The 22,044-nt window shown below is 39.6% G+C and overlaps 2 protein-coding genes across 5 annotated transcripts in view; both read right to left on the bottom strand.

Annotated features, from left to right (window-relative positions):
* Positions 1 to 22,044, bottom strand: part of LOC102915364 (solute carrier family 22 member 19-like) — a 334,849-nt gene that overhangs the window by 60,319 nt on the left and 252,486 nt on the right. The window lies entirely within an intron of this gene.
* The window catches only part of LOC121831540 (solute carrier family 22 member 19-like), a 20,037-nt gene continuing 8,087 nt past the window's right edge, over positions 10,095 to 22,044 (bottom strand). For 2 of the 4 annotated variants that reach the window (XM_076558832.1, XM_076558842.1), the window contains 5 exons: positions 20,961 to 21,076; positions 19,402 to 19,616; positions 17,961 to 18,069; positions 11,446 to 11,649; positions 10,095 to 10,289 (listed from right to left, as the gene is read on the bottom strand). In XM_076558832.1, coding sequence (XP_076414947.1) covers positions 10,229 to 10,289; positions 11,446 to 11,649; positions 17,961 to 18,069; positions 19,402 to 19,616; positions 20,961 to 21,076 — 705 coding nt within the window. In that variant the 3' untranslated portion in view covers positions 10,095 to 10,228. Of the gene's footprint in view, positions 10,290 to 11,445; positions 11,650 to 11,902; positions 14,057 to 17,960; positions 18,070 to 19,401; positions 19,617 to 20,960; positions 21,077 to 22,044 lie in introns of those variants that run through there. The other 2 variants (XR_013047029.1, XM_076558836.1) reach the window with 2 other exon arrangements.

Raw genomic sequence — 22,044 nt, 5'->3', positions numbered from 1 at the left:
CTTAGATGCTGAAAGAGCCTTTGACAAAATCCAACACCCCTTCATGATAAAGGTCTTAGAAAGATCAGGAATACAAGGAACATTTCTAAACATAATAAAAGCAATTTATAGCAAGCCAACAGCAAACATCAAATTAAATGGAGAGAAACTCAAAGCGATACCACTAAATTCAGGAACAAGACAAGGCTGTCCACTCTCCCCATATTTATTCAATATAGTACTAGAAGTTCTAGCTAGAGCAATAAGACAACAAAAGGAGATCAAAGGGATACAAATTGGCAAGGAAGAAGTCAAACTTTCACTATTTGCAGATGATATGATAGTATACATAAGTGACCCCAAAAACTCTACCAGGGAACTCCTACAGCTGATAAACTACTTCAGTAAAGTGGCAGGATACAAGATCAACTCCAAAAAATCAGTAGCCCTCCTATACACAAATGATAAAAGGGCTGAGAAAGAAGTCAGAGAAACATCACCCTTTACAATAGCCACAAATAATATAAAATACCTTGGGATAACACTAACTAAACAAGTGAAGGACCTTTTTGATAAGAACTTTAAATCTCTAAAGAAAGAAATTGAAGAAGATATCAGAAAATGGAAGGATCTCCCATGCTCATGGATAAGTAGGATTAACATAGTAAAAATGGCAATCTTACCAAAAGCAATCTACAGATTCAATGCAATCCCCATCAAAATCCCAACACAATTCTTCACAGACTTGGAAAGAAAAATACTCAACTTTATATGGAAAAACAAAAGACCAAGGATAGCTAAAAGTATCCTATACGATAAAGCAACCCTTGGAGACATCACCATCCCTGACCTCAAACTCTACTATAGAGCTATAGTAATAAAAACAGCTTGGTACTGGTATAAAAACCGACATACGGACCAATGGAATCGAATTGAAGACCCTGATATTAATCCATGCACATATGAACACCTGGTTTTTGACAAAGGAGCCAAAACTATACAATGGAAGAAAGAAAGTATCTTCAACAAATGGTGCTGTCATAACTGGATGTAAATATGTAAAAGATTACAAAGAGATCCACATCTGTCACCTTGCACAAAACTCAAGTCCAAATAGATCAAAGACCTAAATATAAATCCAGTTACACTAAACTTAATAGAAAAGAAAATAGGAAGGACTCTTGAACGCATTGGCACCGGAGACCATTTCCTAAATAAAACACCAACAGCACAGACCCTGAGCACAACAATTAATAAATGGGACCTCTCGAAACTGAAAAGCATTTGCAGGGCAAAAGACACAGTCAATAAGACAAAAAGACAGCCAACAGATTGGGAAAAGATCTTCACCAACCCCACATCTGACAGAGGATTGATCTCCACAATATATAAAGAACTCAAGAAACTAGACATCAAAGCACTGAACAGTCCAATTAAAAAATGGGCTCAAGAGCTAAACAGAGAATTCACAAAACAAGAACTACAAATGGCTGAAAGACATTTAAAGAAATGTTCAACATCCTTAATCATCAGAGAAATGCAAATCAAAATGACTCTGAAATACCACCTTACACCTGTTAGAATGGCTAAGATCAAAAACACCAATGACAACTAATGTTGGAGAGGATGTGGAGCAAAGGGAACACTCCTCCACTGTTGGTGGGAATGTAAACTTGTACAACCACTGTGAAAATCAGTATGGCGGTTTCTCAGAAAATTAGGAATCGAACTACCTCAAGCCCCAACCATCCCACTCTTGGGCATATACCCAAGGAATGCTGATTCATACCATAAAGATACATGCTCAGCTATGTTCATAGCAGCACTATTTGTAATAGCCAGAACCTGGAAACAACCTAGATGCCCGTCAACGGAAGAATGGATGGAAAAAATGTGGTACATATACACAATGGTGTACTACTCAGCAGAGAAAAACGATGAAAGCATGAAATTTGCAGGCAAATGGACGGAACTAGAAAAAATCATCCTGAGTGAGGTAACCCAAACCCAGAAAGACAGTTATGGTATGTACTCACTCATTGGTGGATTCTAGATATAAAATAAAGAACAATCAGACCACAACCCATAGAACGATAGAGGCTATAGATATAGCATGGAGGTCCCTAGGATGACTGTGGCTTATAATAAATTGCAGTTTTACTCAATTATTGAAAAAAAATAGCCAAATGAATGGAAACACATGAACTATGAACCAAAGGCTGAGGGGCCCCCAGCTGAATCAGGCCCTCTGAATAGGTGAGACAGTTTATTGGCTTGATCAGTTTGGGAGGCAACTAGGCAGTGGGACCAAGTCCTGTGCTCATTGCATGAGTTGGCTGTTTGAAACCTGGAGCTTATGTAGGGACACTTGGCTCAGTCTGGGAGGAGGGGACTGCACCTCCCTGGACTGAGTCTATCAGGTTGATCGCAGTCCTCGGGGGAGGTCCTGTCCTGGAGGAGGTGGGAATGGAGGGTAGGCTGGGGATAAGGGGAGGGGGTGGGAGGGGGGAGAATAGGGGAACCCATGGCTGATATGTAGAACTGAATGGTATTGTAAAATAAAATATATATATAAAAAAATGATCACATACTTTTAACTTAAAATGGAAAAAGGATATACATTACCACTCCAAAAAGGAGGGAAGACAGTATTGTTAGGAAATACTTGAACAAAGCAAGACAGAAAACCAGTTGGGTAACCACTACACTCTGTATCTCCATGTCTGATTTCAAAATGTTCTTCAGTTCTCCAACTCCTTTCATCCTTGTTGACTGCAACATACTTCTTTCTCTTGGGCTGGCTCCACTCTCCATTAGCAGCTCTCCTCAGCAGGTATCCCACAACTCTGCATCTCTAGCATCTTGAGTTCTCCAAGGCAAGCCAGGCTTCAACTCCAAAGCTTCATGCAATGGCCTCTCTAGCCCTCCATTCAGAGCCACCCCGGACACATGACTGACCTCACCAGTTTTCCTTAATCTGAGGGGCAAATTCTATAACCTGTTTATTTCATCCTTAACTCTAAAGCCTAAACCATGTGGTGAAAGCTGCCAAGTTCTGCTTCTTACTATGGCGGGATCATGCCACTCTCATTCAATTACATCTTTAGTAGCTTTCTGTCCTTCACTGCCTAAGGGTGGTAGTCCTGAAACTGGATTTCTAGACTAGGTAGTCTCAACATCAGAGACCTACCGGCCTCTGCCTTCCCAGTGCTTGTATTAAAGATATGTACCACCTCACCTGGCTCTAAGTTCTTCTTTAATTTCTTTTCACAAGTTGGAAATCTGCTGGGTGGGCTCTTGGCCTGAGGTCACCACTTCCTTTATTCTACTTCTTGATCCATTCATGTCTTTGATCACAGGACTTAGCTCTATTCCAGTTCCCAAGCGTCTTTTCTTAATATGTAAACTTCATTTTTTATTTGCTCAGCTTTCCACTTTTCATTATATATCTTTGTTAGAGATATCACTAATAAACCCACAACAAAATCTATGCTTGGCTGTTTTGAGATTTCTTCTGCCAAAGGAATTAATCCAAAAATCTTCACTTTAGCCTCTGCCTGACTCTTCAGACAAAGGCAAAAAGCAGCCACATTCTTCATCAAACTATCACAAGAATGATTTCCAGGGAAAATACTAAAATTCCTCTCCTCTGAAACATCTTGAGCCAGACCTCTGACAGTTTAATCATTCTCAGTACTACTGTCTTCCATACTCCTAGTAGTGTGGGCCATTGAGCAGTGCTTAAAGCATTTCACTGTTTTCCTAACCCAGTGTCCAAATTCCTCCAAACTAAAGAATAGTCAGGTCTATCAGAGCAATACCCCAGTCCCTCATATCAAACTCTGTCTTAGGGTTTTTATTGCTATGAATAGACACCATGACCCTGACAATTCTTACAAAGGAAAACATTTAACTGGGTGGCTCACTTACAATTCAAAGACTTAGTACATTATCGTCATGGTGGGACTTGGTGCTGGAGAAGGAGCTGAGAGCCCTACATGTTTCACACATCAGGAAGTGGTCTGTGACACTGAGAGTAGCCGCAGCATATTGGAGACCTCAAAGTGTGCCTCCACAGTGACACACTTCTTCCAACAATATTTCCTCTCTCCAACAAAGCCACACCTCCTAACAGAGCCACTCCTTTTGGGGCCATTTTCTTTCAAACCACCACAGAGGTGTATTTGGAGGCAGAAGCTTACTGGGGCTCACCTTTGAAAGGAGTGTTCGGTTCTTGTCTTCTTTCCACTTTTATATTCTTGTCATTTTCCTCTTCCTCTTCTCTTCTTCATTACCTCCTGTCCCTCCTCATGCTCCTTCCCCACACAACTAACTGCCCACTGGAAATAAGTAGCTTCCTCCAGAAATCCTTCTGCTGTTGTAAACTACTTCACACAGGCCTTAGGTACTGCAGATAATGGCCAGGACTAGACACCAGTGAAAGGACCAGCCATGACGATCTGTCTGAGGTACTGAATCAGAGCTAAGGGAAGATGGCCACCCTATAATATCCAGAAACTTGGCCATTATCTCTGACTATAAAAATACTCTGTCAGAATTCCCTTAAATATATTGTTAGTTTTTCCACAACTCATACTTTTAAATTTTTTATTGATTCTTTGTGAATTTCACATCTTGCACCCCAATTTCACTCATCACCACATATCTGCATATCTGCCTTCCACTCTTACAACTGCCCAAGAAAACAAAGAAACAGACAGATAGACAGACAAACAAAAACCTCTCTGGAAGCTGCAGTGTGTCTCAGGGTGTCACATAATATACCCTTTGCCCAAGTTGTTTTACTTGCAAATGGTCATTGCAATGAGTCATCGGATTGGTTTGAGGCCTCTGACTTCTACTACACTATGAATATTGTATTCTTATGAGGATTCCTCTCAGATATCCTGTTGTTGCCCTGTGTCATGGTCCCTTCACATGCTCCAGCAGTTCTTAGATGGGGTAAATATTGTTGTGGGCCAGCTTAATGCCCTGATCAGGGCCTGCGTGGTAGCTGAGTTGGTCAGTCCATCTGCACTCCTGCACACAAGCACCAGAGCCAGTTCTCCCACTTTGCCCAGGTGAGGAGTCTGGCCAGCTCTACTGCCTGTGGTAGCAATAAAGTGGTGAGACCAGCTCTCCCATGCTATCAGGGCTATCTTTCTCTCACCTACATAATCAGAGCCAGCTCTCCAGCATTGCCCAGTGAGGGGCAGGACCAGATCACCTGAATGCCATAGCCAACAAGAGGCAGGGAAATCTCTCCTGATCTCATACCCTCAGGCTGGTTTTCAGGGGCCCATGGCCCCATGGCCAGCTCTACTTTGCTACGCTGGTAATGTGTGGGGTTTGTTGTATGGTATTTTGTTTGTGTTAAGACAAATAAAGCTTGCCTGGAGATTAGAGGTTGGAGCTTGCCACTAGTTAACCATAAAGCCTGGAGTGGTTATTCAAGCCTTTTATCAAAGCACTTGGGAGGCTCAGTCCTTCAATCTCTGCACAATTGGGAGGTGGAGACAGGAACATAGGGTGAATGGAGACAGGATCTCGTGCCCCTTTGTAGAGGATCTGAGAAGGTAAGAAGTCTCCGGTGGCTGCTCCTTTGCTTCTCTGATCTTTCAGGTTATTACCCTGATATTTGACCTGATTTTCATTGATAAGACAAAATATATTCATGCTTCAGGGGCTTGCTCTCTGGCATGCTGCAGCTAGCAAACAGCAGAGCTCCCTAGCCCTCATGCCTTTCAGGCCAATTTTCCCACACTGCCCAGGTGAGAGGCGAGACCAGCTCTCCCAAGTTTACACTCAGAGCTCGCTCAATGGTACCTATACCACCAAGTCCAGTTCTACAGTGCTGCCCAGTGAGGAGTGGGGACTGATCTCCTGAGTGCTGCATCTGGCAAGGGGTGGGGTCAGTTTTCCCACTCTAAAGACCTGTTCCCCCACCAGCCATCGGTGGCATCTCTTCCAAGGCTAAGTCACCACAGGGCCTACAGGGGTTGGGGATAGCTCTCCCAAGCTCATGCCATTGGGGCCAGCTCTCCCCTATTGCCCAGGCAAGGGGTGAGGCCAGCTCTCCTAGTATTGCAGCTGGAGAGGTGTCGAACGTGATCTCTTGTATCCAGTGAAGGGTGGAGTCAGATAAGCATGGTACCAGGACATCAACATGGCTTCAGGTGGCAGCAGAGACCATACTTGTTGCTGGAGAGCTTCTCTCCAGGTTCCACCAAACCTCGCAGTTCCACAATCCACTTATAAAACAATCACTCAGACTCTTATATTACTTATAAACTATATGGCCATGGCAGGCTTCTTGCTAACTGTTTTTATATCTTAAATTAACTCATTTCTATAAATCAATGCCTTGCCACATGGCTGGTGGCTTACGGGCATCTTTACATGCTGCTTGTCCTGGCGGTGGCTGCAGTGTCTCTCCCTCCTTCTTCCTGTTTCCCCAATTCTCCTCTCTCTTTGTCACACCTATACTTCCTGCCTGGTCACTGGCCATCAGTGTTTTATTTATATAGAGTGATATCCACAGCACTTACCCCTTTCTTCTTTTTTTAAAAAGGAAGGTTTTAACTTTAACATGGTAAAATTACATATAACAAAACAATTATTGAGCAAGAATTACAGTTACAATATTAAAGAAAATGTCCTATCTATCTTATATTTGTGAGTTTAAGGTTTTATATATAACTTATCTTTTATCATACCTGAGGAAATTATAACTATCTAGCCTTTAACCACATCAAAGACCTGAGAAATGGTAGATGGATGCCAACAACTTTCAGGAATCTTGCAAAAGTAGACCAAGACAGGTGGCAGCCTGGATAGTCACCTAATGTTTCTCAACATTGTTGGTGCATTCAAATTGGCTACAGGCCTAGAGTATCTGACAGACCATTTTTAGAAGCCGGAATTCTGAAAGACCATCTTACCCTGTCTTGGCAGAGTACAGTGGTTGCTTTCCTTGTGTCCCACTTGTCCAGAAAGGACAGCATTGCATTCATACTGTTAGCCGTCAAGGCAGGGGCAGTTCTTTGCCCAGTAGGCCATTTTGTGCCAAGAAGACAAACTTCCAAATGGAAATGTCTTAGAAGCCCAACATTCTCTTGGGATCAAATTGGTGCATCCAGGAGCAATTGTGTCTGATGTCAACAGAATTCTAAGTTATTTAAATGCCATATTCTCTAGGTCTATGAAGTGTTTGAAGATTACCTATCTATCTGAAATATATCTATGTATACCTAGAAGACTTAACTAACATGGCTACAAATATGATTATCATAGATGACTAATTATTAATCTATTTTTAATTATCCATTACAATTTTAAATGAGTTACATAAACATAATACCTCAAACAAGAATATATATATATATATATATATATATATATATATATATATATATAGTTTAACAAAATTAACTTCTAGTTTGTATCAATAAACTGAAATTTATACCAATGTAAAACATTTTAAACATAAACTAAAATCTATACCAATGTAAAACATTTTAAACAAGTTGTTCTTTAAATGGTAGGTTGATTAATCTACCCTTTTATCTTATCATCTCTATATCCTCCTATATATCTATATCATATCCCCTTTCCTTTTTTAGAAAGAGATCACATTTATAATCAACCTGTTTTAAGTAAAAATATTGGTTTTTCTCTGTCCCACACCAAAGGGCTCTTCTGATTTGGGACACAAGAATCTCTTAACCATTTTTTTTAAAGCAATTTGTCTGGGTTGAGAGGGGGAGTGAGCCAATTCCACCTCTAAAGCCAGCTTGGTATACTTGCGAATTGGGGCGTAGCATCTCTTACTACTTCCTTCTGGAGGGGGGCGCTGTATCTTATGACGATGCAAAGAAAATTTTAGGCCTATGGGGTAGTCCTTGAGGCTGTATTGTGGGAGCCAGTTGCCTTGAAACCGTTCTGGATGTTGGATCATCTGGGCCATGGTGTCATCGGAGATCTTTCAGGGGGTCTTGCCTGGTCAAACCTGATGTATCTTAATATGGAACAAATCCATAGCCTCTGGCTTTTTGTGAAAACAAAAGCAGAACCTCTTTTCCAAAGTAACATATCCTTATATCCAAATTTTGAAGTCATGGTACCTTTAAAATTTACATTTTGGCATAACTGAACAGCTTTTACAATCAAATGTTTTTCTTTAGTTACGAATATCAAAGACAACATAATCCAGATTTTCTGTGTGATAGCCATTTTTATGTGGCTTATTACCTTTACTGTTTTTTTTAAACAATTTATTTTTAGATACTATTTTTTATATAATGATATATATATATAGTCTTTTAAGCCTACGTATATTTTTACATGTATTATAAACTATTTTATCTGAATCAGTATTATTGACTGTAGTTTTCTAAGCCTGAAACAGTGCTGTGGCTGCTGGCTCTGCCCCCTTCAGCTTTTCAACATGGCAGTGGTACGTTTTCTCCAGCTCTGGGAGTCATCAAGTCTTAGAAATAGTAGATCTATGCTTTTATCAAAGCAGAGTATAGCCTAGAAACCCCCCCCCCTTTTTTTTTAAATACTAGTAAAGACTAAATCTACCAAACAGCATAATGTGCCGCTGGCAGATGCCTCATTCCCACCATACTGCTGGTGAAACGCACACGCCAGGAACCCGCCAGTGTTCAAACCTACGTTTTGAGGCGTCTAACTGCCTGTATGAGACAAGAAGCAGGAACCTGTTTTTGGCTCTGTTTAGAATTGGTTATTAAATATTATCAGGTTTAAGGTGGTAACTTGAGCCGTTGGGCACCATTTGTTGCTGGAGAGCTTCTCTCCCGGTTCCCCCAAGCCCCGCAGTCCCACAATCCACTTATAAAATAATCACTCCGACTCTTATATTACTTATAATCTGTATGGCCATGGCAGGCTTCTTGCTAACTATTTTTATACCTTAAATTAACCCATTTCTATAAATCTATACCTTGCCACATGGTTGGTGGCTTACCGGCATCTTTACATGCTGCTTGTCCTGGCGGTGGCTGCAGTGTCTCTCCCTCATTCTTCCTGTTTCCCCAATTCTCCTCTCTCTTTGTCCCACCTATACTTCCTGCCTGGTCACTGGCCATCAGTGTTTTATTTATATAGAGTGATATCCAAGCATGGACTGGTGTATGTCCACTCAGCTTTTGGTGGTATCACATGCCATGGACATCTACACAGACTCTGGTTAAAGTAGGATCATGGACCCATGCGCCTCAGTTGACCCCAGGGCCAGACATCCTCATGAGAGACCAGACAACAGTCATCCAAATGATCCCTGATGGCAACCCAGGCCTCAGTTATCAACATAGACCCCAGCAATGCAGGGCCACAGACCCAAACATGGCGCTCGGTAGCAGCTTTTCCTGGATGTAACCATGGCTTCAGGTGGCAGCACAGACCATGGAGTACTGTATGACTTTGGTGGTAACTCAGGCCATGGACATCAACACAGACTCAGGCTACAGTAAGTCCTTGGACCCAGACATGTCCCTTAGCAGTAGCCTGGACTGGGACATCACCATGACCACAGGAGGCAGCATTGGACACTCAGATTAATTTGACCCCTGTCGTCTGTAGGGCCCCCAGACATCTGAATGGCATCAAGCAACAGTCCAGACCACAGACATCTGAGTGGTTCTCAGTGGCAACATGGGCCATGGACATCCACATGGACCCCAGCTGTGACAGGGCCATGGACCTGGACATGGCCTTTGTTGACAGCCCTGGCCCAGACATCCCCATGGCCTGAGGTAGCAGCACAGGCCACTCAATCCGTGTGGTCCCATTAACAGGGCCCCAGGACATCAACATGACTTCAAGAGGCAGAAACGGCTCCTCATATCTGTCTGTTTCTCACAGCCTTTGAATCTCCACCTCAATCCACAGCACATGAACTGCTGTACTTCTCTTTCTCTCCCATCTCTACTACATGCTTTGTCTTTCCCATGTCTCCATCACACATTTGTTCATTGTAGTGGCATCTGCTGTCCCAATTAGTAGGACGAGGGAAGGCACTTGTATATCATCTCCACATTTCTTACTGTGAATAATTATAGGTGTTTCATGTATAATAATTTAGTAAAATGGTATAAAATACAATCCATATTTGCATCAGCATTTATTGAAAAATTTACGAATAGCTAGGAATGCTCCTGGGACAGCACATTCTGAGTGACTTTTTCATTATCCTGCTATTTGACCAGAAGCCAGTTCTCAGAGTTCCTTAAAATGGTGTCACTTTCATGACAGCACCTTCCTCATTTGTATGCCTTGAACCTTTCCACCTAGAACACACACAACAAATACCATCAACGTGTAAATGAACCTGAAAGGACACACAGAATAAAGTTATATCCTGAATTCATAAGAACAATCTCATCCTTCACCCATCATCTTTTGTAAAGTAAGATTCCTACCAAAGGATTTAAGTAAATCTGGGGAAATAAAAACCAACTCCTCCCTAGTAACCTCTAAGAGTCAGCTTTGATACTTACTACCTTGGTGGTCATAGCATTTTCCAAGGAGGTTTGAAGGAAAAATCGCACAGGAAATACACCATCATTTAAAAATCCTGTTCATTCTTTTTGTTTAATCTCATTATTGACCTTGTCATTCTTTCTGTTGTGAACTTTTCATACTTAATGAAACCAAGATGATCTCAATCTCACAGCAAAAACTCACTGTCACCTGTGTCGGGTTCTATTTCCTCTAAGTTACTGAGTGATCATGGCAGACCCCTAGGGCTCCAGAAACTGTCAGTTTCAAACAGCTTGCCAGCACTCACTGGGCTGACAGATGATTCTGATTCTTAAGGATGAAATGCCATTTGTATTTGTGCATACTTGTGAAATATAGGCAAGAATATCTGTTTCCTTGTTTAATGGATAAGCTCAGTGCATTGAGTGTTTTCTGCAAAAGAAGCAGGTCCTGAGTTCAAATCCTAGGAACTTATGTAAAAAGCTGGGCATGGACACAAATGCTTCTAATTGCAGTATTGTGGTACTCTTTGGTCACCATCCCTGCTCCTGGTTCATTGATGGAATCCTCAGAATGGGAAAAGAATGAGTTGAACATCTAATGCCCTTCTCTGGCCTTTACATACATATATACATTACACATGCACCACATTAACACATATGCTTTATGTGTTTTACATAAAGGCATAGTGGGCAGAAGACATCAATTTGCCTATTTATCAATAAATCTCCTAGTACATCCTAGTAGAGCTGGTCTTTGTGTTTAGGGAAATCCAAGCCCATTTACATCTACCTTATGAAGGGATACAGGATAGACTCCTATACCAAACTCAAGGACCACATGAGAAAAAGCCCAAATGTCTGATTCATTGGAAGAGAGATGGTCTGAATACTATTTTGCTTTCCACATCATAGACCATTGACATACAAGTCCCCTTAAGTGGGAGGTAGAGGTGTTACTCACTCATTTTCTACATCTTGAATGGAGTCAGGCAGAGGTTGGTTCTTGGTCTCAGGAAGGAGAAGAGGAACAAAGCCAGCAAGGATAGAGATGGCTCCATAGATGATCCAGGGTAAAGAGTCAGAGTACATCATGAGGGTCATTAAAACTGGAGACATAGCTGAACCTACATTTCCAGCAATACCAATGAGTCCTACTGCCCTTGCCCTTGGAAAATAAAACATAATTCAGAAAGTTATCTAGCAAACTGGAACTTAATGTATTTGTGATTACATTAACCATGATTCAATGTGCAGAATAATTTAACTTAATATTTTTGTTACTTGCTTTGGAAATTTCTGTTTTATTTCATAGTAATTTTGTCAAGGTCATAGTATAAAGTCATTTATAACGTGATCAGAAAAATAAATACCACATGTGTTCTCTTACATGTAGATCTTACATTTTAGCTTTATGGAAGTGTGTGTGTGTGTGTGTGTGTGTGTGTGTGTGTGTGTGTGTGTGAGAGAGAGAGAGAGAGAGAGAGAGAGAGAGAGAGAGAGAGAGAGAGAGAGAGATGAGTGTAGGAATGTCAACAGGAAGGAGGCAGAAAAAAATCACTAAAGGTGAAGAGATTATATGTTTCTGTAGGACCAGAGAGGAGCAGGTGTCCAGGTTTCCAGTTTCTCAGGAATACTGAGCTCTGGGTAACCAACCTTAAGTTTCTAAGAGATAATAGATCACCAGGTGATAAGATCTCCAGCTACAACAGGACCAGAGAGCACAAGGCACTCAGGCTTCCCATTATTGCAGGGTCACTGAGGAACCTGCAACCTGTTCTCCAGCCCAGTGCTCTCAGAGTTCAGTGCAGAGCTTTGTCTCCAGTGTTCCCAGCATCCCTTGAGAATCTGGAGCTTTGGTTTTAGTCATCTCTGAGGTCATTATGGGGGCAGTGTTCTGAAGTTTCCAGTGTTAAAGGTCACTCCAGGACCAAGAGTCTCTATTTCTGTAGTCCTATAGTTTACTTTGGCCTGTGGTGCCAACCATATCCCTCTGATAGCAGACAGATTTCACTTCTTAAGTTTGGTATCTTGCCTCCAGCAGGTTCATAGAATCTAAAAGGCCAAGATTTGATTCCAGCTGGTCACTTTGGTGATTAGTATCTAACCCCACCCTTGGTCCTCGGGCAAACAACCATGACAACTTTATCAACTAATTCAATATCATCATGTTTCATCCGTCCTCATAGCTGAATGCCATGTAGACATTCCTCCTAGAAGAAGCACTAGAACAGCATATCCCAATAGGATCTGGGACATGTCCAAGAGACCAAGCCGAAGAATTCATGGTATAGAAGAAGAAAAAGAAAAATGAAATGGAATAGACAGACCTTTAAGTGAATTATAGTAGAAAACTCCCCAATGTACAGAAGGCAGACATCCAAATTCAAGACGTGTATAGAACAGACAAAATAAGAGAAGAAATACTCCATGATATATTGTAATCAGGATGTCAAAATAGAAGTAAAGAAGGAATCCGGAAAGCAGCATGAGAAATGCCTCCACTCACACACAAAGGCCCCAGGGCAGAATTATCCCAGACTTTTAGCCAGCAACCAAAATGTCAGAAGAGCATCAAATGAAATATTCCAAACTTTGAAAATAAGCAAGTGTGAGCCAAAAACAATACAGCCAGTAAATTTATCTTTCAAAACTAATGGAGAAATGAGGGCATTTCAAGACAAATACAAATTCAAGTGATTCCGGGCAACCAGTTGAGCAATGCAGAAAGTTCTTAGTTAATGATTTGCAAGGAGGAAGAGGAGAGGCAGTTTTCTTCAAGTGATTACATGCATGCTCACACTTAATCAAAATCACAGATGAACAAAAAAGAGTTTTTTCTTTCAAAAAGTTAATAAGATCGACAAACTCCTAGCTACTCTGATTGAAACAAAGGGGGAGAAGATGAAAATTAGTAAGATCAGTGCTCAGAAGGTTGTCATTGCAACTGATTCCAGCGAAATACAGAACATCATTAGAACTGATTGCAAAAACTTATTCTCTGAAAAACTGGACAATCCATAAGAGGTAAATGAACTTCTAAATGAATATCAGTTGCCAAAATTAAGGGCCTGAGACATGAAAACATAAACAGATCCATCAAAGGCAATGAGATTGGAGCTGTTATTAAAAGTCTTCTTTCAAAGTAAAGGTTAGGACCAGATGGATTCACTGCTGAATTCATTAAACTTTCAAGGAAGACACCAGACCCATCCTTCTTAATTTGTTCCATAAAATAGAAAATGAAGGAAAACTGCAAAATCAATTTAATAAATCTAGTAATATCTTGCTATCATGTAAAAACACCACAAAAGGAAGAAAAAAATAAGAAAACTGGAGACCAATTTCTTGGATTAACATATGAAAAATCCTTTTTTAAACCTTTCTTTGTTTTTTATTTAGAGATTTTCTATTCATTTTACATATCAACCACAGATTCCCCTGTCCCCCTCTACCCAGCTCCCCAAGCCTTTAGCCTCAAACCACCCCCATTCCCATATCTTAAGATAATACTTGCACACTGAATTCAGGAATACATGAAGAAGATTGTATATGATGACCAAGTGGATTTCATCCTAGGAAGGCAAGGTTGGTTCAAAATACATAAGTCAAAAATATAATACACTATATAAATCAACTGAAGGACAGAAATCACATAGTTACTTCAGTTGATGCTGGAAAGGCACTTGACAAGTTCAGTATGCTTCAATGATAAAAGTTCTGGAAACTTTAGGAATATATGGAACATACCTCAAAACAATAAGGGCTAAATATAATAATTACATGGAGAAAACCTGAGAGCAATACTTCTAAAATCAAGTATGATACAAGAATGCACATACTGTTCTCTCTTATATAGTGCTTGACGTTTTACCTATAGCAATTAGGACAAGAGAAACACATAAAACAGGTAATAACATCAGTAAAGGAAGAAGTCAAGGTGTCCCTATTTGCATATGACATGATTCTTTACTTAACAGATTGTGGATACCCACAGAGGCTTCCTATTAAGACCTTACTCAAGGTCAGAGAATCTGAGCTTGCTTTACCTAGTAGGACTGCATAATGAAATGATTTGGCCACGGGCATGCTTACCAGGTGTGCTGAAGGGTCTGCACTTGGCTGTACGCTGTGGTTTGATCTCGAAAGGGGGAAGTCTTTTGCCTTGCCTCTTGGTATTGTATAAAAAGCCCCTTGGAATAAATCTTGAAGTGAGTGGGTATTGACCCCGGTCTTTAAGGAAGCTATCCTGTGTCTCTGTCTTTCTTATTGTCTCTTATCTTTCTATCTAATACTTCCTCATTCTCCTCTCCTTCTCCCAAGAACCTTTTGACAGGTCAGAGCTGGACTCTGACAGACCCTGACAAAAGATCTTAAAAGACTCTACCAGGAAACTATTTGACCTACTAAATACTTACAGTGATGTTGCAGAACAGAAATCATTATAAAAAGTCAGTAGCTTTTATTTATATATTCAGTGTACTCTCAGTGAAAGAAACTAGGAAATATATCCCATTCAATATAATTCCCCCCAACAAGATTTAGGAATATATCTAACCAAAGATGTGAAAGACCTCTACAATGAAAATTAAAGGTATGAAGGAAATAAAAGAAGCTAGATGAATGGAAGACATTTCATGTTCCTGAGTTAACAGAATTAATATTGTAGAAATGGCCATAGTGCTAAAATTCATTTACAGGATAAATATAATACCTGTCAAAATTCTAGTGTTATATTTCACATGTTTAGAAAAAAACTATACAAGAATTCATATGGCTCCACAGAGGTTGTGAATACTGAAAGAAATCCTAAGAGTAAGAATAATGCTGGGGGTATTCCAATACTCAGTCTCATATTACAATATAGAGCTATAGTGAAAAAGACTGCCTGCGACTCACATAAAATCAGACAGAGAAGACCAGTGGTAAACAATAGAGGACATGGAAATAAAATGACAAAATTGTTCTAAAAAAACAAAGTGAGTTTTGACAAGGGAGGAAGCAATTAACACTGGAAAAAGGATAACCTATTCAACCAAAGGTGCTGGCCAACTATCAGCAGAAGAATAAAACTTGATTCTTTCACTTAGTGCAAAGATCACTTCAAAATTGAATAAACACCTCTAACTTTAAACCTAAAATCTGAAATGTCTAGAACACACATAAGGGAGACCATTTAAGCTACTGAGGCAAGCCAACTTTCCAAACACCAATAGAACACCAATGGCACAGAATCGAATCCTGTTACCAACAGATGAGACTAAGTGAAAATAAAATTTCTGCACAGCAAAAGAAATGATTAGCAGAGTAAAGAAACAGCCTGCAGCTTTGAAGAAAAGCTTTACCAGCTACACTTCAGAAAAATTTGGAATATGCAGAATTTATAAAGTGCAGAAATTAAACAGCAAATAAATAAACCTGTACATCAACAAATGGACAACTATACTGAATAGATAGCTTTTAAAAAGGAAGAAAGAAACACAAATGGCCAATAGTATTTTAAAAGATGTTCAGTATCCCTAGTGGTATAGGAAAGACAAGTTTAAAGTACTTTGAGATATCACCTCACCTTGATCAGAATAAGTATCATCAAGAAATCTGACAACAAATACCTGAGAAAATGTGCTGAGAAAGCATCACCGATTCACTGTTGGTGTGGTGCAAATTAATACAACCATTGAGGAAATCAGTTTGGAGATTTCTCAAAAATTAAGTCTATAACTACCAAAGGACCTAGCAATTGCACTTTTGGACACAAACCCTTGCACCTCCACATTCTGTTACAGAAATATCTGCACCGTCATGTATATTGCTGACATTTATGATAGGAAAGAACTGGAATGAAAGTAGTTGTTCTGGAACAGTTGAATGGTTAATGAAAATGTGCTGTATAAATACATATAAAACTGGAATCCTACTCTGCCCCCCAGAAAAATGAAATTACAGCATTTGTAGGAAAACGGATAGACTTAGAATGTATGACATCACACAGTTCAGATAGAAAAAGGTACATATTTGTGGTTGATATATTGTGCACCCCAATAAACTTATCTGGGGTGAGAGAACAGAAGAGCCACTAGATAGACATAGAAGCCAGGCATGGTGGCACACACCTTATTCCCAGGACTTGCGATCTCATGTCTTGCTTGGGAAAGACACACGCCTTTAATCCTAGGAAGTGATGGCAGGAAGCAGAAAGGTATCTATGGTGTGAGGACCAGGACCTAGAGACTTTTTAAACTTTTAGCTTTTAGCAGAAGTTTAGCTGAGATACATTCGGATGAGGACTCAGAGGTTTTCAGTCTGAGGAAACAGGATTGGCTGAGAAGTTGGCAAGGTGAGGTTGAATGTGGCTTGTTCTGTTTATCTGAATTTTCAGCATTCACCCCAATTCCTGACCCCGAGTTTTCTATTAATAAGTCTTTTAAAAATTTGTGTTACACATGTTATCCCTCATTTTAAAACTGTAGTCAATAATTTATATATATCTATATGTAACAAGTGTATGTGTATGTACAGTATAACAAGTAGAAAAGAGAATGAGACAGATGTAATATTAGGGAATGAGGAAGGAAGGAATTCTTGTAATGGACAGGAGATATAAAAGAGGATATAAAGGTATTATTTGGTTTTGTCAGTTCTAACTGTGCCATAGACTATTTTCATTTTTGGTGGTGGATGAATACAGAAAACTTTCTAATAGTGAAAGTGTAAAATTGAATGTGAAGGTCCACAGCTCCAGAATTCTTATTCTAACTGGATAGAAGCTCATTGAAATGCATATATTTTGGATCTGGCTAATTTTTGTGTGTGATGTTCATTGTGTTTGCAAAGACTTTTTTATAATAAAATTTAAAATGTTAAAATGATAAAAGAGAGGGGAGTTTGGTAGCACACTTTGAACTGAAATGACAAGGACAAGGGGTTCCACTGGCAGGAAGAAGGGCTTGCAGAAGAGGGAACAGAGGGATGAAAAAGCATTTGTGAAAATGTGATGACCAGATCCATTACTCACACCCACTTTACGGCACGTACATGAGCACATGAAGGGGTGCTCGAGTGCATGTGTGCATGTGTGCGTATGCACACACACCCACACACATGAACACAAAGATGGGACGGTAGATGTGGCAGAAACTGAGAATAAGGAATTCAGCAGGAATGGCATGTAGGTAAGAGTGATAGAGGGTGAACACAACCACAGTACAGTGTATATCTGCATGAAATTGCTAAAACAAAATAAATTTCATAAAAACCTAATTATAAAAGGAAGGGACAGAAGTCTTATTTCTCATAACACTTATGTTTTAGGTGGCTCCAAATATTCCCATGATGTCTTTATTAGTGAAAACAGCTGGTTCACAGCTGGACTTAATCTATCTTGCAAAAAGCAAACTTCTGAGAAAATTTGGTCACTCTTGTAATCACTACTATTGATTGCTGTTGATAACTGCCCAGTGTTTACACCAAGTCATGTACCTGATCACGGTGGGGAGTAGCTCATTTGAGAGTAGACTATTACTGCTAGCAATCACAGCAGAATTTGCTCCCATCAGTGTTATCAAAACTGCATGCAGAGTCCGCATTTCTGTGGAGAGGAAAATCAGAGACAGTGGTCATTCTGAGGTGAAGGAATTCACTTTCCACTTGTAAGTGGGGAATACAGAGTGGAGAAACTGCAAGAGTAAAAGTCCTCAGTGGTTAATAATTTAAGGAAGGTGACCTATCTGCAAGTACTGGTTTATGGAGAGTCAACACTGTGGTTCACTGTAATCCTACACCTGGTATCTCTGACACATTTCAGAAGTAGAGAGCTTGATGAATCAAGGAGATACTCATCGATTTCCCTGTTTTCTACCCAGCATCTCACTGTCCTTCCTACAGAATGTATGGCAGTCATGGGGAAATTACAGAGGATTGTGTTCTCATTTGAATATTTAGCAGGAATGTGCCATGGATAAGAATGAGGGAAGGTGAACCTGACCATAGTACATTCTATCTACACCTGCATGAATGTCAGAAACAAAAGTAAATGTTATAAAAAAAACATAATAACAATTAGAAGAATAGATGTTGCATATCTCGTGGCACTTGCATTTTGGGTGACTCCAAATATTCACATGAGATATTTATTCATTTTCTATTTCAATATGGTAGAAGAGTGTCATGGAAGGAGAGACGTGAGCAAGTTGGGAATCAGTTTGAATTGAAATGGTGTTTCAAGATTCAAGAATAAGGGCGTTGCTGCTGACATTCAAGAGTTGTGCAGGTTTTAAAACATACCACAGTCCCGAGCTTCAGCAAAACCTGAGGACTGCCTGGGAACTGTGCTCCTTGCCCACATCCACATAATACCACCAGCTTCAGCCTGGCAGTCCTGCTGCCTAGACCACTCTGGGACAGAGGATGTAACAGTACATTTAGATAATTTTGGATCAGAATAGTAAGAGCTGAAACCTACATGACTGCTATGAAAATGTCATTCAGAATGAATGAGGGAGGGGTAGATGCTTGAGAGGGATTGGAGAGAGGATAATGAAGCAGAAATGATGTCATTACATTTTAATTAACAATGTAATTACATTTTAATTAAAAATGTAATTACATTTTAATTAAATTCAATTACATTTTAACTAAAAATGTAATTGAACAATGAGTAAATGATCTATTATTGACCTGTAGAAACTTGGGAATAAATGGCTTCAATGTTCCAGATACTTCTTGAATGTACTAGACTTTTACATATTTAAACCAAACTTACTGACTTTGGCTTTTCTTTCAGTGTCTGAATGGAGGAAAGTTACCTAAATGTCTGCTTTCAAAAAATCTCTGGATTTTTTTTTTCTGGTAAGTAGGAGCTGAAAAACACTGATGAAAGGGACTGGATATTTTTCCCTCTTATCATACACTCTTTATTCACCTTCAGGAACAAACACTGTAGCCAGGATGGTGATTCCAAACAGGAAACAGAGGAATAGTTGACTTATTCTACGGCCAATGTGGTTCAGTAGAAACATTCCAGCAACACAGGCTGGGATGGACATTGCAGCAGAGAGACATTGCATTAGGAAGACATTACTTTTCAGGTGTTGGAGATGGATGTTGAAGCCAAATACAGGGATTGCTGTTGTAAATCTGTAAGAAACAAAGAGGAGGGTCACATCATACTACTTAGAGTTGACGTCCAAAGCCAAGAATATGATTATCCCAAGAAGATGGTGTTAGTTGTTAACATATGATGGCCTATCTTTATTTTGACCTATTTGTATTTACTTGAGTGATAATGTAATAATCATCATAAAATCATTGTATCCTGACAGGACATATTATTCTTTGATTTTTAAGGAGAGGCAGAGTATTTGTGGAATGCATGTTAGATCCAATCAGGCTTTTAGAGTTTTTTTTCTCCAACATGATCTTAGTGAGTGGTATAACTTTTTTTTTAATTTTAAAAACATTTTCTTAATTTTTTTGAGAAGTACATGCAATGTATTTTAATGATATTCTTCCCTAATTCTTCCTTACAATTTCTTCCTAGTCCACTTACACATCCTGACCACTCCCAGCTTCAAGGCTTCTTTTCATTAAAAATAGGTATATTTTAATATAACATATTCTGATTAAATTTCCCCCCAACTTCTCCCAGTTCTTCCTCACTTTCCCTTCCATGAGGGTCCACACCATTTCTGTCTCTTTTTAGAAAGCACACAGGCATTTAAGGAATCATAATAAACTAAGGTGAGCTAAAACAACAACAGGTCTGAATGGGACAAACAAACAGATAGAACAAAAGAGCAAAAGAGTAAAGCACAAGAAACACACACAGATACAGAGACACATATGTTCACACACAGGATCCTATACAAACACTGGAAGCCCTAATGTATACACAAATGATCTATCTGTAGGATTAGAAAAATGCCCTGACACAACCATATGAAACAAAAAACCCTCCAGATACCATTGTGGTTTTTTTTTTTTGTGTGTGTGTGTGTGTGTGTGTGTGTGTGTGTGTGTGTGCTCACCATGTACTGTTGGGAATAGGGCCTACCCTTAAGAGTGGTTTATTTCCCTAGTGAAACTCCATTGAAGAAAACTAATTTTTCATTTGCAAGTGGACTGGGTCCTTTAGTGGGCTTTCCTCAAGTGAGAATATTATCACTTTACATTTGTATATATTACTGATATGTAAATATGTGTGTGATTTACATTAAACATTTTATTTCCTTTGAAATGGAGAATGACAAATTGCAAATGCAGAGAAGTATGGAACATGATTGAAGATTCATCACGAGTCTTCATTGACAACTCTGCCAGGGTGCTGTAAAAACATACCCCTCATTCTGTAATTAGTTCTGTGCTTCTATATTCCAAACCTCTAGAATACCACCAGATACAGAAATCCCTCATTTTTTCTTCAACTCTGAGTTGGGAAAATTCATCTCTCTACTATTTTAAGAGTCACTGTATGAAGCCTACCTCAAAAGGCAAAGGATAAGCACACGCTTTCGCAAGTTGGGGGTGTGGAATAAGTCACGCAGAGAAGGTTTTGTTTGTGTTGCCTCCAGCTCTTCCCTCATGGTGGTTCTCACAACCTTTAGCAAGAGTATCAAGAACTGTTTAGTTTTCACAAAATGATGAGCATTTTGGAACATACTGGGCACTCACAGAATACCAGGTCAGAATCTACTATGTATTGTTGTTTTTACTCTTTCCTTGGGAGGCCTGCCACCCAGCTCCGAGATAAATCCCTCACGGAGGCTTATTTTTAATGATCAATATCTTGCCTTAGCTTTGCTTAGTTTCTGGCCAGCTTTCCTTAACTTAAAATAACCTGACTACCTTTTACCTCTGGGCCTTTCTATTTCTCTAACTTCGTTAAGTGTGACTTTTACTCTGTTGCTTGCTGTGGAGATGGGAGGCTGGCCCCTGGGGTCCTCCTCCTATGGCTGCTCGATCTCCACCTCTCCTCCCAGTCTTCTATTTCTCTATACACTCTCTGCTTACCAGCTCCATCTATCCTTTCTCCTGCGTTGCTGTTGGCCAGTTTTTTTTATTAAACTATCAGGTGTTTTACACAGGCATGGTAACACAGCTTCACAGAGTGAAACAAATATTCTTAAAATTTTCTAAAATATTCTAAATATTCTGAAATATTCTACTGCAACTACTTCTGTCTAGTGAAAAACACAGACATCAGGGGACCTATGGCAAGCATAATAAAATGTTAAGAATTGAGAGCCAAGGAGATAAAGGAAACGTTTGTATTTCTAGAGAGGACCTTTTAAACAGTAGTTGGCTACAGAATGTTGACAGCAAATACAGAGTTATTTATATTCTGGTCCAAATCTCCATTCATATCATAATGAATTTGAACGATATAGCATCTTAGTATGGTTCTCTGATTTGTGCATTCATGTGAGTATGTGTGCATGTGTGCTTGTTTTCTTTGATTTATTCCCTTTTTTCTCATTCTTCTCTAATGATCGTCCCATGTTTATTCATTCCCATCACTGATGGAAAAATAGACTCAGAAAAGTGAATTCCTCTCAAGGTCTTTATG

Source organism: Peromyscus maniculatus, chromosome 1, assembly GCF_049852395.1.
Source record: "Peromyscus maniculatus bairdii isolate BWxNUB_F1_BW_parent chromosome 1, HU_Pman_BW_mat_3.1, whole genome shotgun sequence".
NCBI lineage: Eukaryota > Metazoa > Chordata > Mammalia > Rodentia > Cricetidae > Peromyscus > Peromyscus maniculatus.
This window is presented reverse-complemented; position numbering and strand designations above follow the sequence as displayed.